The 16,598-nt window shown below is 48.4% G+C and overlaps 1 protein-coding gene across 1 annotated transcript; it reads right to left on the bottom strand.

The window, feature by feature from the left end:
- Positions 1-1,060: 1,060 nt before the first annotated feature.
- LOC140280088 (LIM domain kinase 1-like) lies at positions 1,061-15,649 on the bottom strand. Its single transcript, XM_072375357.1, has 15 exons — positions 15,410-15,649; positions 7,967-8,105; positions 7,358-7,467; positions 7,106-7,279; positions 6,824-6,929; positions 6,485-6,753; positions 6,223-6,412; positions 6,053-6,139; positions 5,854-5,985; positions 5,722-5,781; positions 4,545-4,610; positions 4,273-4,459; positions 2,763-2,818; positions 2,473-2,630; positions 1,061-2,150 (listed from the first exon to the last, which is right to left on the bottom strand). Exons 1-15 carry the CDS (start codon positions 15,451-15,453, stop codon positions 1,652-1,654), a joined length of 2,277 nt encoding a protein of 758 aa, XP_072231458.1. The 5' UTR covers positions 15,454-15,649; the 3' UTR covers positions 1,061-1,651.
- Between the last annotated feature and the right edge of the window lie 949 nt (positions 15,650-16,598).

Below are 16,598 nucleotides of genomic sequence, written 5' to 3'. Positions count from 1 at the left end.
TTTGTTTCCTCCACTTCATCCACACGCCCCCCTGCAGCACAGTTTATTCACTCCGTGCTCTGTGACAGTCGGCTAACTTCACACAGAGTTTGCTGCTGATAGTTTTGTGCAACATGGCAGGATATTTATCAGATTTTGACAATGTGAACGACGACTTTGAGTCAGATGGACTTTCTTACCGGAGGGAATAAGCTGTGCTGCAGGGGGGCGTGTGGATGAAGTGGTCCCAGTAGAGTGCCTGTGTAGAAATCCCTCCGTTAGCTCTCCTATAGCTGCAAGTAGCCACATAACAGCAGCTATGAGCTAACAGCAGCTATGAGCTAACAGCAGCTATGAGCTAACAGAGCTATGAGCTAACAGAGCTATGAGCTAACAGCAGCTATGAGCTAACAGCAGCTATGAGCTAACAGAGCTATGAGCTAACAGAGCTATGAGCTAACAGCAGCTATGAGCTAACAGTAGCTATGAGCTAACAGAGCTATGAGCTAACAGCAGCTATGAGCTAACAGCAATGAGCTAACAGAGCTATGAGCTAACAGCAGCTATGAGCTAACAGCAGCTATGAGCTAACAGAGCTATGAGCTAACAGCAGCTATGAGCTAACAGCAGCTATGAGCTAACAGCAATGAGCTAACAGAGCTATGAGCTAACAGAGCTATGAGCTAACAGCAGCTATGAGCTAACAGAGCTATGAGCTAACAGAGCTATGAGCTAACAGAGCTATGAGCTAACAGAGCTCTAGCACACGTTCATTCATTCATTCTTCTTAAAGTATTGGTGAAATAAAGACAGATAATGCCTTATTTAGAGGCTGCATCCTCTAAGCCCCGTTCTCTCCGTTATATGGATCTCCAGTTATCTAAATATCTTCAGAAGGACGCTGACTTTCACCAAACTGTTCTCGGTGAGCAGATGAACGTATTTCATGCCAGAAATAAGGTTTAAAAACACCAGAGTTCTCCTTTAATTGGAGGTTTCAGGTTTCCAGTTGTCATCTTTCTGTAATTAATTTTCTTTTGCTGATTTAAACTCAGTCGTATGAATGTATACATGTTTTTTATTGTATTATCTGCAGTTTGGCAGCTTCACAGCACGGCGTGTTGAATTGTCTGACAGAGAAAATAAGATTATGATGAGGCTTTCTGATAAATACAGCATCACAGCTCAGTATAAAGTGACGTGTGTTTCACAGCTTCTGAACAAAGCTGAAACTGGACTTTTAGCTTATGACACACATGAAAACAACATTCTGTTGGCCAACAAGTAAAGAGAAGTTGTGGTTCAGGGAAGTCAAAGAAGTCTTTGAGATTCATTTAGAAACTGTCACTTTATGTTATCGGTGTTTTCCACCAGAGAAAATGAACATAATTCGGGGGATTTGGATTATTTCCTTTGTTTTGAAATGTGTTTCAGGAGCTGCTTACGTTAAAAACAAGAACACTGGACTGAAATCTCCAGAGTTTCAGCTTAATCCGTAATCAGTTGAGCTCCAGCTGCAGCCACCAAAGAACTGGTGCATGGAGCAGCATGAGGTCAAGTGCAGGGCGACGCCAAACGACCTTTAAACGACCTTTAAACGACCTTTAAACGACCTTTAAGCACCTTTTAGGTGACTTTACGGCTTCATAAGCAGACTGTCCCTTCTGGCCCGTCACAGGAAGGAGTCGTCCTCTGAACATCTGTCCCACAGCACTCTGCACGTCCTCCTCGGCCTGTTTGACCGACCGAGTGGCGAGTTGTTGACCTGCAGCGGCTGTGAGGGCTGCTGCTGGGCTGTTGGCTGACCTGTGGCCTCTCTGTCCTCGTTAGGTTCACAGTTGCCTGTAGACCTGCAACCCTGGCTTGTATCTTTCGATCCATTCCTCCCATCGTGGCCGTCCTCGCCATTTGCGTTCAAATGACCGCCAGGCGTGCTACTTTGGCCCTGAGGGACGCCGTCAGGCTCTGTGTGGTTACTCTGAGTGTCTGAACACGGTGTCGGGCTGGAGCTCCGTCCTTCCTGCTGTGAGCAGTTCTGTTGGTGAGAAACGAGGGCGTTGTTCTTCCAAAAGTCTCTGCAGACCTGCTCTAGCTCGGAGAGCAAAGGCAGGCTGATGTCCAGGTGCATCAGCAGGTTGTCCAGCCACTCCTGCAGCTTTGAAAACGAGGGACTGAAAGAGAAAGAACGGCAACAGTAGGAGTTTGCAGGTTAGTAGCTGTCTGTTTGCACTGCAGCCGTGTGGTTAAGGTGCGATGTTGTCCGGCACAAAAAAGTAACCTCAGTGACCCTAAAGCTAAAAGAATAGCATCACCACAGCTCTATGGCACAGATGAGTCACACCTCCTTACCCCAAATTATAGAAACGCTTCTTTAATGAATGCCTTTTTATAAATGCCCAGTACCAGGGGCTTGGCTACAGGCTGCTCTGTTAACTGGGATTAAAATTGAGCTACTCAAAGCTTATATTTTGTTGGATTTTTCCTCCATCGTACCGTTTATCTGCATCCATGTCGCAGCAGAGGACGGTCAGCGGCAGGAAGGCCGGCGGGCACTGTGCAGGGTGGTACTGCTGCAGGAAGCCGCTCACATTTAGCCCAAAGTCATTCGTTCGAGGAAGGAAGTCGGGGTCAGCACTCACTCTACCGATAATCTGAAGGGAGACGAGGATAGATGCAAACGGTACTTAGCTTTAAAACTGAAGAAATACCCGTTTTCACTCAATCTTTATAGATTTTATTACAGGTCGAGTTGTTGGAAATGTTCCTAAATGTTTCTGTCGTACCTCACAGATCATTATCCCGAAGGAGAATATGTCAACGCGCTCATCGTAGGTTTTACCTGCGAGCAAAAGAGGAAATATTAGAAAAAGTGAACCGTATATTTATATCAGGGATGTCAAACTGTATGAGGGCCGCTGTCCTGCAGGTTTTAGATGCTTCAAATCACCTGATTCAGAGTAAATGAATCTCTTCAAAAGATTGTTACATTCTACACAAACCAGCTAATGAGGCATTGATCTGAATCAGGTGTGTTGGAGCAGGGAAACATCTAAAACCTGCAGGGAAACATCTAAAACCTGCAGGGAAACATCTAAAACCTGCAGGAAACATCTAAAACCTGCAGGGAAACATCTAAAACCTGCAGGGAAACATCTAAAACCTGCAGGGAAACGTCTAAAACCTGCAGGGAAACATCTAAAACCTGCAGGGAAACATCTAAAACCTGCAGGGAAACATCTAAAACCTGCAGGGAAACATCTAAAACCTGCAGGGAAACATCTAAAACCTGCAGGGAAACGTCTAAAACCGGCAGGGAAACGTCTAAAACCTGCAGGGAAACATCTAAAACCTGCAGGAAAACATCTAAAACCTGCAGGGAAACATCTAAAACCTGCAGGAAAACATCTAAAACCGGCAGGGAAACATCTAAAACCTGCAGGAAAACATCTAAAACCTGCAGGGAAACATCTAAAACCTGCAGGGAAACATCTAAAACCTGCAGGGAAACATCTAAAACCTGCAGGAAACATCTAAAACCTGCAGGGAAACATCTAAAACCTGCAGGAAAACATCTAAAACCTGCAGGGAAACATCTAAAACCTGCAGGGAAACATCTAAAACCTGCAGGAAAACATCTAAAACCTACAGGGAAACATCTAAAACCTGCAGGGAAACATCTAAAACCTGCAGGAAACATCTAAAACCTGCAGGGAAACATCTAAAACCTGCAGGAAAACATCTAAAACCTGCAGGAAAACATCTAAAACCTGCAGGAAAACGTCTAAAACCGGCAGGGAAACGTCTAAAACCTGCAGGGAAACATCTAAAACCTGCAGGAAAACATCTGAAACCTGCAGGGAAACATCTAAAACCTGCAGGAAAACATCTAAAACCGGCAGGGAAACATCTAAAACCTGCAGGAAAACATCTAAAACCTGCAGGAAAACATCTAAAACCTGCAGGGAAACATCTAAAACCTGCAGGGAAACATCTAAAACCTGCAGGAAAACATCTAAAACCTGCAGGAAAACATCTAAAACCTGCAGGAAAACATCTAAAACCTGCAGGGAAACATCTAAAACCTGCAGGGAAACATCTAAAACCTGCAGGAAAACATCTAAAACCTGCAGGAAACATCTAAAACCTGCAGGAAAACATCTAAAACCTGCAGGGAAACATCTAAAACCTGCAGGACAGCGGCCCTCCAGGACCGGAGTTTGACATCCCTGATTTATATCATCAGGGGCTCCTTAAGGTCATAAAGCCCCGCCTTCTGTAACCCCATAGACTCACCGTGGATCATCTCCGGCGCCATCCAGTAGGGGTTTCCCACCACGGTGTACCGCTTCCTGCGGTCGGGTCTGCGCAGCTCCGACAGCGTCCCCTTTGGCGGCCGTTCCAGAGTGGAGGTTCTGCTCTGGTTCCTCTCCTCCATCACCAGCCGGGCCAGCCCAAAATCTGCCACCACCACAGACTGGTCCTGAAGCAGAGACAGGCTCTCAGGACGCTTAATGAGAGCTCGATTTAACGTGTGTTTCAGGCCTCTAACTGAACCACGTGCTCACCTCTCTGACCAGGCAGTTGTATGAGTTTAGATCTCGGTGGATGACATTCATGGAGTGTAGATATGCCTTTGAAGGACAGATGTTGTGCACGTGAGACACGGTTTTTCAAAGAAAGCACAATCATTCTTATCCCTTTAGACCAGGGATGTCAAACTCCGGTCCTGGAGGGCCGCTGTCCGGCAGGTTTTAGACGTTTCCCTGCAGGTTTTAGATGATTCCCTGCAGGTTTTAGATGTTTTCCTGCAGGTTTTAGATGTTTTCCTGCAGGTTTTAGATGTTTCCCTGCAGGTTTTAGATGTTTTCCTGCAGGTTTCAGATGTTTCCCTGCAGGTTTTAGATGTTTTCCTGCAGGTTTTAGATGTTTTCCTGCAGGTTTTAGATGTTTTCCTGCAGGTTTTAGATGTTTCCCTGCAGGTTTTAGATGTTTTCCTGCAGGTTTCAGATGTTTCCCTGCAGGTTTTAGATGTTTTCCTGCAGGTTTTAGATGTTTTCCTGCAGGTTTTAGATGTTTCCCTGCAGGTTTTAGATGTTTTCCTGCAGGTTTTAGATGTTTCCCTGCAGGTTTTAGATGTTTTCCTGTAGGTTTTAGACGTTTCCCTGCAGGTTTTAGATGTTTCCCCGCAGGTTTTAGATGTTTCCTGCAGGTTTTAGATGTTTCCTGCAGGTTTTAGATGTTTCCTGCAGGTTTTAGATGTTTCCCTGCAGGTTTTAGATGTTTTCCTGCAGGTTTTAGATGTTTCCTGCAGGTTTTAAATGTTTCCCTGCAGGTTTTAGATGTTTCCCTGCAGGTTTTAGATGTTTTCCTGCAGGTTTTAGATGTTTTCCTGCAGGTTTTAGATGTTTCCTGCAGGTTTTAGATGTTTTCCTGCAGGTTTTAGATGTTTTCCTGCAGGTTTTAGATGTTTTCCTGCAGGTTTTAGATGTTTTCCTGCAGGTTTTAGATGTTTCCCTGCAGGTTTTAGATGTTTCCCTGCAGGTTTTAGATGTTTCCCTTCTTCAATGCAGCTGAATCAGATCAATGCATCATTAGCTGGTTTGTGCAGAACTTAACAATCTTTCGAAGAGATCCATTTAATCTGAATCAGGTGCTTTGAAGCAGGGAAACATCTAAAACCTGCAGGACAGCGGCCCTCCAGGACTTTGACATCCCTGCTTTAGACTGTTGACCACGACTCACCATTCCAGCTGCAATGTCTTTGGCGTAACTCACTCTTGTGCTCCAAGGAAAATCCTTGTCCTAAAACGACCAAATCGTGACCAAAAGGACCCAGGTGAACATAAAAGGAACATATAACTGATCCCAACTCACCATTTTTATGATAGTCTCACGTAGAGTCCCACCCTGGATGTATTCGGAGACGAAATGTATTCGTTTGTCCTTGTAAAACAGTCCAATGAACCTGAGAACGTTGGGGTGGTCGAGGCATCGCATCACCTTCACCTGTGGAGGGAAGTTTATTCACATCCACATACGAAGTGTCATTTCTCCTGCTCCTAACGCCACTCACCTCCTTTAAGAAAGTCCTCTGCGTCTCCTCATCGAATCGTATCAGCTCCTTCATCACCATCACCTCGCCCGTCTCCTGGTGCGTCACCTTGATGACGAGACGTTCATCACAGAGCATATTAAAGTCGCTCTTGAACAGAAACGGCTCGTTTGTTTGAGCGGAAACGGTACCTTGACAGCTTGTCCAAAGCAGCCCTTGCCGAGCACTTCTCCATGGATGAGGTCTGAGGGTCTGAAGATGCGGTGCGTTCGTTCTCCAGGGTCCACTCGAAGAGACTCGGAGCGAATCATGTCTCTTCTTTGAGATAGAAGTGAAAGGGCTCCAGGGGACAGGGAGCACTTGTCTATACTGAAGCTGCGCCTGAGAAAGAGGACAAAGCTTAGTCAGATAAATACCAATAAGCTGACCAAATGAGCTGATAGAAGGTCTTACAGAATGTGTCTGGATCGCATCCCTGAGGGTCCTTGGTGCTGAGGGGGCGAGAGGCTCATCCTTTGTTCATCTGTCTCCTCCCGGGGACTCGGTTCTTCCTCCAGACTGGGGAGCTGCGGGGGTGAAGCCAGCTTGTCTCGGACTCGGGAGTCAGGACAGCTGATGTTCTCCGGCGGACCGTCTGACTGAAGCAGGTCGTGTGGAGCCGGCGGACCGTGTTCAATGGTCAGCTGCAGCGGCCTGCGGGTGTCCTGGATCACACGGTTTATCTGCAGGACAGAGTTATGAGTCGCCTGTGTTGCTTTTTCAGTCTTACTTCATTTGCTGTGCTCGTGATACCTCGTCTGGAGGGATGTTGCGGACGGGGACGCCGTTGACCTCCAGCACTCGATCACCAGCTTGGACAGAAGACAGCAGGTCAGGGCCGAGGACGGCCGAGTCCAACCTGAAGCAGATTTACAGGGTTGAATGGGTGGAGGAAAGGAGGGAAGTATCCTAAACGAACACAAAGGGACTCAGCTATTATGCTTAAGACGAGCTCACAGCTGAGTTCTAAGCTTCTGCTACAGCAGAAATAAACGTGTGGCTGCTAAATGTTCAGGTTAGCTCCAGTTAACTCACTCGGTCACAGTGACGAGGGGGCTAGAGTCCTGGCTGAAGTCGACGGTGACGGTCAGGCCCCGTCGGCCCACGTTACGGGGCGGGAGGGACACCAGCGCCACCATGTGGGGACACCTTGTGAGCGGAGATGTTGACCTCACAGCTGGTTCGGCGCCCTGGCAGAAACAGTGGGCACTGAAAGCAGAAGGAAAGGCATCGCTACAGCTGTTGCATGTGCAGCTGACAGGATTCTGTCCCACAGGTTGTATTTACCAGTACAGTTTTGAGCGTTCGATAAGGGTGTAGGTGTCCCCGTCTCCTATGACCGCCTCACAGCTTATACACGTGAAGCACTCCGGGTGGTACTTTTGCTCTCCTGCAACCTGGTTATGCAGAAAAAAGACGTTTTGTTGTCAGTCACAAGGCTGAGGCCGGCGCAGGAGCTTTGTTTCAGCACCAGAGGACGTTGGTTGGGTCAAATGCAAAAGCTCCTTTTGTTTCATTCCTGCCCGAAGGATGTTTTCAGAGGATATCCTCCAGTCTGAGAAAGAAAAAGCATTTTCTTTTCTATCAGGAAGAAACTGCGAGACAGGAAGGCTCTGAACTGTTGCTGTAGCCTGCTGAGACTTATTGTGCAGCGTAAGGTTGAGATTTCTGAGTCAGGACAAAAGAAAGGAGGCTGCCATTTTGAAATGTTTAATTTCTTCAGCATTAAATCTAATGTCTGGAGGGTAAAAGTGGTCAAAGGGGGGCTTTGCTCTTCTGTAGTTCAGTTGTTAAAGGACAGTAAAGCTGTGACACTTATTTAGTCAAAAGAACCTAAACTAACCTAAAGAAAGAAAACCATCAGCTTAAACGGACGGTTTCCCTTTATCACGTTACCATGACGAGGCCTGTTGCGATGGTCTCCTCGCAGCCGTGGCAGTGTTCTCCAAAGCGGGCCCAGTAGTGCTTCTTACAGTAGAGCTGTCCCTCTCTTTCGTAGTACCAGTGGGACAGGATACACTCGCATTCACAGCACCTACAGAGGAGAGGATAGAGCGGGGTGACCATGAGATGAAGGCGGATCGAGATTAGGCTGTCGGACAGTAACAGGAGCTTTATCGCTGATGGAAAGTCTTATAAGGAAACCGTTAGATTTCGTTAGGGATCGCAGTTCCAGGTCAGAGGGACTCTGAGTTAGATCATGCTTGGTTAAGCTGTTCTTCATGAACACACAGATTCACAGATACGCCCCGTCATTCGCTTTTTGACAGGCCGTATAAATGTTTCAGTGGACTCAAAGTCTGCTAATGCTACCCATCCTTAGGAGAACACTGAGAGTAAGGTCTCTGCTAAGGCTACGCATCCTCACAGGAACACTGAGGGTAAGGTCTCTGCTAAGGCTACGCATCCTCACAGGAACACTGAGAGTAAGGTCTCTGCTAAAGCTACGCATCCTCACAGGAACACTGAGAGTAAGGTCTCTGCTAAAGCTACGCATCCTCACAGGAACACTGAGGGTAAGGTCTCTGCTAAAGCTACGCATCCTCACAGGAACACTGAGAGTAAGGTCTCTGCTAAAGCTACGCATCCTCACAGGAACACTGAGAGTAAGGTCTCTGCTAAGGCTACCCATCCTTAGGAGAACACTGAGAGTAAGGTCTCTGCTAAAGCTACGCATCCTCACAGGAACACTGACAGTAAGGTCTCTGCTAAAGCTACGCATCCTCACAGGAACACTGACAGTAAGGTCTCTGCTAAAGCTACGCAGCCTCACAGGAACACTGAGAGTAAGGTCTCTGCTAAAGCTACGCATCCTCACAGGAACACTGAGAGTAAGGTCTCTGCTAAGGCTACGCATCCTCACAGGAACACTGAGAGTAAGGTCTCTGCTAAAGCTACGCAGCCTCACAGGAACACTGAGGGTAAGGTCTCTGCTAAAGCTACGCATCCTCACAGGAACACTGAGAGTAAGGTCTCTGCTAAGGCTACGCATCCTCACAGGAACACTGAGAGTAAGGTCTCTGCTAAGGCTATGCAGCCTCACAGGAACACTGAGGGTAAGGTCTCTGCTAAGGCTACGCATCCTCACAGGAACACTGAGAGTAAGGTCTCTGCTAAGGCTACGCATCCTCACAGGAACACTGAGAGTAAGGTCTCTGCTGAGGCTACGCAGCCTCACAGGAACACTGAGGGTAAGGTCTCTGCTGAGGCTACGCAGCCTCACAGGAACACTGAGAGTAAGGTCTCTGCTGAGGCTACGCAGCCTCACAGGAACACTGAGAGTAAGGTCTCTGCTAAGGCTACGCAGCCTCACAGGAACACTGAGAGTAAGGTCTCTGCTAAGGCTATGCAGCCTCACAGGAACACTGAGAGTAAGGTCTCTGCTAAGGCTACGCAGCCTCACAGGAACACTGAGAGTAAGGTCTCTGCTAAGGCTACGCAGCCTCACAGGAACACTGAGAGTAAGGTCTCTGCTAAGGCTACGCATCCTCACAGGAACACTGAGAGTAAGGTCTCTGCTAAGGCTATGCATCCTTAGGAGAACACTGAGAGTAAGGTCTCTGCTAAGGCTACGCATCCTCACAGGAACACTGAGAGTAAGGTCTCTGCTAAGGCTACGCAGCCTCACAGGAACACTGAGAGTAAGGTCTCTGCTAAGGCTACGCAGCCTCACAGGAACACTGAGGGTAAGGTCTCTGCTAAAGCTACGCAGCCTCACAGGAACACTGAGGGTAAGGTCTCTGCTAAAGCTACGCATTCTCACAGGAACACTGAGAGTAAGGTCTCTGCTAAGGCTATGCATCCTTAGGAGAACACTGAGGGTAAGGTCTCTGCTAAAGCTACGCAGCCTCACAGGAACACTGAGGGTAAGGTCTCTGCTAAAGCTACGCATCCTCACAGGAACACTGAGAGTAAGGTCTCTGCTAAGGCTACGCATCCTTAGGAGAACACTGAGAGTAAGGTCTCTGCTAAGGCTACGCATCCTTAGGAGAACACTGAGAGTAAGGTCTCTGCTAAAGCTACACATCCTCACAGGAACCCTGAGAGTAAGGTCTCTGCTAAGGCTACGCATCCTCACAGGAACACTGAGAGTAAGGTCTCTGCTAAGGCTACACATCCTCACAGGAACACTGAGAGTAAGGTCTCTGCTAAGGCTACACATCCTCACAGGAACACTGAGAGTAAGGTCTCTGCTAAAGCTACGCATCCTCACAGGAACACTGAGAGTAAGGTCTCTGCTAAAGCTACACATCCTCACAGGAACACTGAGGGTAAGGTCTCTGCTGAGGCTACGCATCCTCACAGGAACACTGAGGGTAAGGTCGCTGCTAAGGCTACGCAGCCTCACAGGAACACTGAGAGTAAGGTCTCTGCTAAAGCTATGCAGCCTCACAGGAACACTGAGAGTAAGGTCTCTGCTAAAGCTACGCATCCTCACAGGAACACTGAGGGTAAGGTCTCTGCTAAGGCTACGCATCCTCACAGGAACACTGAGAGTAAGGTCTCTGCTAAAGCTACGCATCCTCACAGGAACACTGAGAGTAAGGTCGCTGCTAAGGCTACGCATCCTCACAGGAACACTGAGGGTAAGGTCGCTGCTAAGGCTACGCAGCCTCACAGGAACACTGAGAGTAAGGTCTCTGCTAAAGCTACGCATCCTCACAGGAACACTGAGGGTAAGGTCTCTGCTAAGGCTATGCAGCCTCACAGGAACACTGAGAGTAAGGTCTCTGCTAAAGCTACGCATCCTCACAGGAACACTGAGGGTAAGGTCTCTGCTAAGGCTACGCATCCTCACAGGAACACTGAGAGTAAGGTCTCTGCTAAAGCTACGCAGCCTCACAGGAACACTGAGAGTAAGGTCTCTGCTAAGGCTACGCATCCTCACAGGAACACTGAGAGTAAGGTCTCTGCTAAGGCTATGCATCCTCACAGGAACACTGAGAGTAAGGTCTCTGCTAAGGCTATGCAGCCTCACAGGAACACTGAGAGTAAGGTCTCTGCTAAAGCTACGCAGCCTCACAGGAACACTGAGAGTAAGGTCTCTGCTAAGGCTACGCAGCCTCACAGGAACACTGAGAGTAAGGTCTCTGCTAAGGCTATGCATCCTCACAGGAACACTGAGAGTAAGGTCTCTGCTAAGGCTATGCAGCCTCACAGGAACACTGAGAGTAAGGTCTCTGCTAAAGCTACGCATCCTCACAGGAACACTGAGGGTAAGGTCTCTGCTAAGGCTACGCATCCTCACAGGAACACTGAGAGTAAGGTCTCTGCTAAAGCTACGCAGCCTCACAGGAACACTGAGAGTAAGGTCTCTGCTAAGGCTACGCATCCTCACAGGAACACTGAGAGTAAGGTCTCTGCTAAGGCTACGCAGCCTCAGGAGAACACTGAGAGTATGGTCTCTGCTGAGGCTATGCAGCCTCACAGGAACACTGAGAGTAAGGTCTCTGCTAAGGCTACGCATCCTCACAGGAACACTGAGAGTAAGGTCTCTGCTAAGGCTACGCAGCCTCACAGGAACACTGAGAGTAAGGTCTCTGCTAAGGCTACGCATCCTCACAGGAACACTGAGAGTAAGGTCTCTGCTAAGGCTATGCATCCTTAGGAGAACACTGAGAGTAAGGTCTCTGCTAAGGCTACGCATCCTCACAGGAACACTGAGAGTAAGGTCTCTGCTAAGGCTACGCAGCCTCACAGGAACACTGAGAGTAAGGTCTCTGCTAAGGCTACGCAGCCTCACAGGAACACTGAGGGTAAGGTCTCTGCTAAAGCTACGCAGCCTCACAGGAACACTGAGGGTAAGGTCTCTGCTAAAGCTACGCATCCTCACAGGAACACTGAGAGTAAGGTCTCTGCTAAGGCTATGCATCCTTAGGAGAACACTGAGGGTAAGGTCTCTGCTAAAGCTACGCAGCCTCACAGGAACACTGAGGGTAAGGTCTCTGCTAAAGCTACGCATCCTCACAGGAACACTGAGAGTAAGGTCTCTGCTAAGGCTACGCATCCTTAGGAGAACACTGAGAGTAAGGTCTCTGCTAAGGCTACGCATCCTTAGGAGAACACTGAGAGTAAGGTCTCTGCTAAGGCTACGCATCCTCACAGGAACACTGAGAGTAAGGTCTCTGCTAAGGCTACGCATCCTCACAGGAACACTGAGAGTAAGGTCTCTGCTAAGGCTACACATCCTCACAGGAACACTGAGAGTAAGGTCTCTGCTAAAGCTACGCATCCTCACAGGAACACTGAGAGTAAGGTCTCTGCTAAAGCTACGCATCCTCACAGGAACACTGAGAGTAAGGTCGCTGCTAAGGCTACGCATCCTCACAGGAACACTGAGGGTAAGGTCGCTGCTAAGGCTACGCAGCCTCACAGGAACACTGAGAGTAAGGTCTCTGCTAAAGCTATGCAGCCTCACAGGAACACTGAGAGTAAGGTCTCTGCTAAAGCTACGCATCCTCACAGGAACACTGAGGGTAAGGTCTCTGCTAAGGCTACGCATCCTCACAGGAACACTGAGAGTAAGGTCTCTGCTAAAGCTACGCAGCCTCACAGGAACACTGAGAGTAAGGTCTCTGCTAAGGCTACGCATCCTCACAGGAACACTGAGAGTAAGGTCTCTGCTAAGGCTACGCAGCCTCAGGAGAACACTGAGAGTAAGGTCTCTGCTGAGGCTATGCAGCCTCACAGGAACACTGAGAGTAAGGTCTCTGCTAAAGCTACGCATCCTCACAGGAACACTGAGAGTAAGGTCTCTGCTAAGGCTACGCATCCTCACAGGAACACTGAGAGTAAGGTCTCTGCTAAGGCTACCCAGCCTCACATGAACACTGAGGGTAAGGTCTCTGCTAAGGCTACGCATCCTCACAGGAACACTGAGGGTAAGGTCTCTGCTAAGGCTACGCATCCTTAGGAGAACACTGAGAGTAAGGTCTCTGCTAAGGCTACGCATCCTCACAGGAACACTGAGAGTAAGGTCTCTGCTAAGGCTACGCAGCCTCAGGAGAACACTGAGGGTAAGGTCTCTGCTAAGGCTACGCATCCTCACAGGAACACTGAGGGTAAGGTCGCTGCTAAGGCTACGCATCCTCAGGAGAACACTGAGAGTAAGGTCTCTGCTAAGGCTACCCATCCTCACAGGAACACTGAGAGTAAGGTCTCTGCTAAAGCTACGCAGCCTCACAGGAACACTGAGAGTAAGGTCTCTGCTAAAGCTACACAGCCTCACAGGAACACTGAGAGTAAGGTCTCTGCTAAAGCTACACAGCCTCACAGGAACACTGAGAGTAAGGTCTCTGCTAAGGCTACGCATCCTCACAGGAACACTGAGAGTAAGGTCTCTGCTAAAGCTATGCATCCTCAGGAGAACACTGAGAGTAAGGTCTCTGCTAAAGCTACACAGCCTCACAGGAACACTGAGAGTAAGGTCTCTGCTAAAGCTACACAGCCTCACAGGAACACTGAGAGTAAGGTCTCTGCTAAAGCTACGCATCCTCAGGAGAACACTGAGAGTAAGGTCTCTGCTAAGGCTACGCATCCTCAGGAGAACACTGAGAGTAAGGTCTCTGCTAAGGCTATGCAGCCTCACAGGAACACTGAGAGTAAGGTCTCTGCTGAGGCTATGCAGCCTCACAGGAACACTGAGAGTAAGGTCTCTGCTAAAGCTACGCAGCCTCACAGGAACACTGAGAGTAAGGTCTCTGCTAAGGCTACGCATCCTCACAGGAACACTGAGAGTAAGGTCTCTGCTAAAGCTATGCATCCTCAGGAGAACACTGAGAGTAAGGTCTCTGCTAAAGCTACACAGCCTCACAGGAACACTGAGAGTAAGGTCTCTGCTAAAGCTACACAGCCTCACAGGAACACTGAGAGTAAGGTCTCTGCTAAAGCTACGCATCCTCAGGAGAACACTGAGAGTAAGGTCTCTGCTAAGGCTACGCATCCTCAGGAGAACACTGAGAGTAAGGTCTCTGCTAAGGCTATGCAGCCTCACAGGAACACTGAGAGTAAGGTCTCTGCTGAGGCTATGCAGCCTCACAGGAACACTGAGAGTAAGGTCTCTGCTAAAGCTACGCAGCCTCACAGGAACACTGAGAGTAAGGTCTCTGCTAAGGCTACGCAGCCTCACAGGAACACTCAGTAAATACGGTTCCAGTGGACACGCCCACTCAAGACTGCACAAGAGAACGCAGCAAAGTGGAAACATTCTGGCTTCAGTCAGAGAAACTTTCAGGCTCCAACAGAATGATATAAAGAGAACAGCCTCCTCCCTTATCTCGCCAACGCTGCGTCCGGAGTGGGAGGTGACTTCCTGGCCCGAGTACTGATCCACGCTTACTCCCTCCCAACCTCAACTGTAAATGCCACATTGTTCTTACAATGGGGAATGGAAAGGTTGTCTTATAATAAGAAGAAAGCGGGACAGACTCAGGCTTCAGCTCGCTTAATCGTAGCATCATTTGATTTTATTTCAAACTCTTCTTTATTATAAAGGAAGCCGGCGGTTGTGTCATCAGAGCGATGATGCAGCTTTTCAGACAACACAAGGTGACAGAAATGCTGAGGCATCGTCTGCTGTGACGTCTACATGTTCCCTTTTTGTGTTTATTCCAGAGAACTGCAGAATAAAACACGTTAACTTCTACCGTCTGCCTCCTTTTACAGCTCCTTTTCTTACAGAGGAAATATTTAAGCAATAAAGCCCTCAGACAGCTGCCGGTTTATTTTTATCCTCTTGTCTTTGTTACTGTACTTCTGGCCACGGATGTGGAACCTTCCAGCCTCACATCTGCAGTTCCGCTTGAACATCTGGCTGTGAGAGGACTCTGGATCCAGAGAATTCCTCCTCTGCTTTCTGTCACTCCCCTCCTCTTATTCCCTTCAGCCGAGCCACTCGTAAACCCTCTTTCCACCTGCTGTACAGCGATGTTAGGACCTCAGCTTACGCCGGATGGTGAGAATCTGATGACCTGCTTTGCTTCCTGTTGACCTGACGGACTTCCTTCAAAAACAAGGACACATTCGGTGTCAGTCTGACTATGATTCATGCAGATCTTCTCAGTGAGACTGTTTGCTGATTAGATGGGAACACTGGAAGGCTGCATATGTCTTACTGTGGCCCAGAGGAAGAAGATTAAACCGACTGGACTGTTTTAGTTTCACATCAGCGGTGCAGTCGCATTCAAAGCTGAAGCTCTGTTTATCTGTCGTGGCAGACTTCAGTTTGAGGAAGTACACATGGAGAAGTTGAGCTTCACCTCATTTCTATTCTTTTCCTCGCTCTTTCGCTGCTTCTTTCTCACTCTCACACACCCCCATCTCACGAGTTAAGGCTCTTACCGTCCCTTCATTCCTCTCCGAAACCTCTGGTCCCGTCGTGACATGTTGCCCGGCCTGTTGCCTGGTTCTCAGCAGACAGGATGCAGTCCACCCAGTGAGTCGCTCCTGAGCGGCTCATTCACTGCTGCAACCGGTAGCAGGCGTTGTCTTTTACTTTGTGCTCTCTCTCCATGCGTGTAAATGCTTCCTGTGCACGAGTTCCCTCTCTTTGCAGAGTGGCTGCATGAGAAAAAAGGTCTGATCCACTGACACCAGCCGCTGGCTCCTGGAAAGGAAACCTGCCCCAGGATAGACGCCCTGCCCTCCCCCTGCCTCCAGTATGCAGACTTCTACAGTTTCACTCCTCAGCAAAGGTCTCCGAATGTGTCGGAGCTGAACTCTAAAGCTCCAGATGGTTTAAAAAAAGAGTGTTTTTCTCAGAAGGGGCGTGTTGGAGCTTGTGTGTGTTTTGAAATCAGCCCATTAGCGCAGGCATAATCTCTTTATGAATGCTCCAGTTACTGCTCTGTCCAGATCCCACAGCAAAGCTCTCCATTCATCACACAACAAACAAAGAGGGAGAATTCAGGCAAAGCACGGGGAAACTGCTCAGACTTAGAAGAACAAATCCATTGATGCTGTTCGGTGTGCAGTTCCTGAGAGCGATTCTGACCAAAGCAGTGAGCAGCAGCACCTGTTGCTTCTTCCTTTCTCTTTTCTTTCATTATACTTATTGGTCCAGTTGGTGGCTGAAGGCGCTGAAGTTGTGGCTTCAGACTATAAATCAGAACATGCAGCACAGGCGTGTTTCTGCTTCGCCGCAGACTGACGGACAGGAACAGGTGTTAGTGCATGTGTGCGTGCACGGGCCCTTCGAAAGGCAGCGTGATGAAACTTACAGACTGATGACAAATTAAAGGACGAATCAACATCAAGCGTCTGAAGTGTTGGGCCTCGACATGACAACCTTTCTTCCAAAGATATTCACTATTAACGACCTTGAGAAAGCCTCCCTGCCCTAATAAGTTCAAGGTTAAACCACAGCAATGGACTTTATGTCTCCCAGACTTCTCTCAGTCACCTTCAACTGGTGCAAAATGCTGCTGCTTCCTGTCTTTAACCAACACTAACAGACCTGTGCACATCACTCCTGTTCTTAACTCCCTTCACTGGCTTCCTGTCCTTCATAGAACTGATTTTAAACTTTTAA

Source organism: Leuresthes tenuis, unplaced genomic scaffold (genome assembly GCF_036924035.1).
Source record: "Leuresthes tenuis unplaced genomic scaffold, fLeuTen1.0.hap1 SCAF_21, whole genome shotgun sequence".
Classification (NCBI taxonomy): domain Eukaryota; kingdom Metazoa; phylum Chordata; class Actinopteri; order Atheriniformes; family Atherinopsidae; genus Leuresthes; species Leuresthes tenuis.
This window is presented reverse-complemented; position numbering and strand designations above follow the sequence as displayed.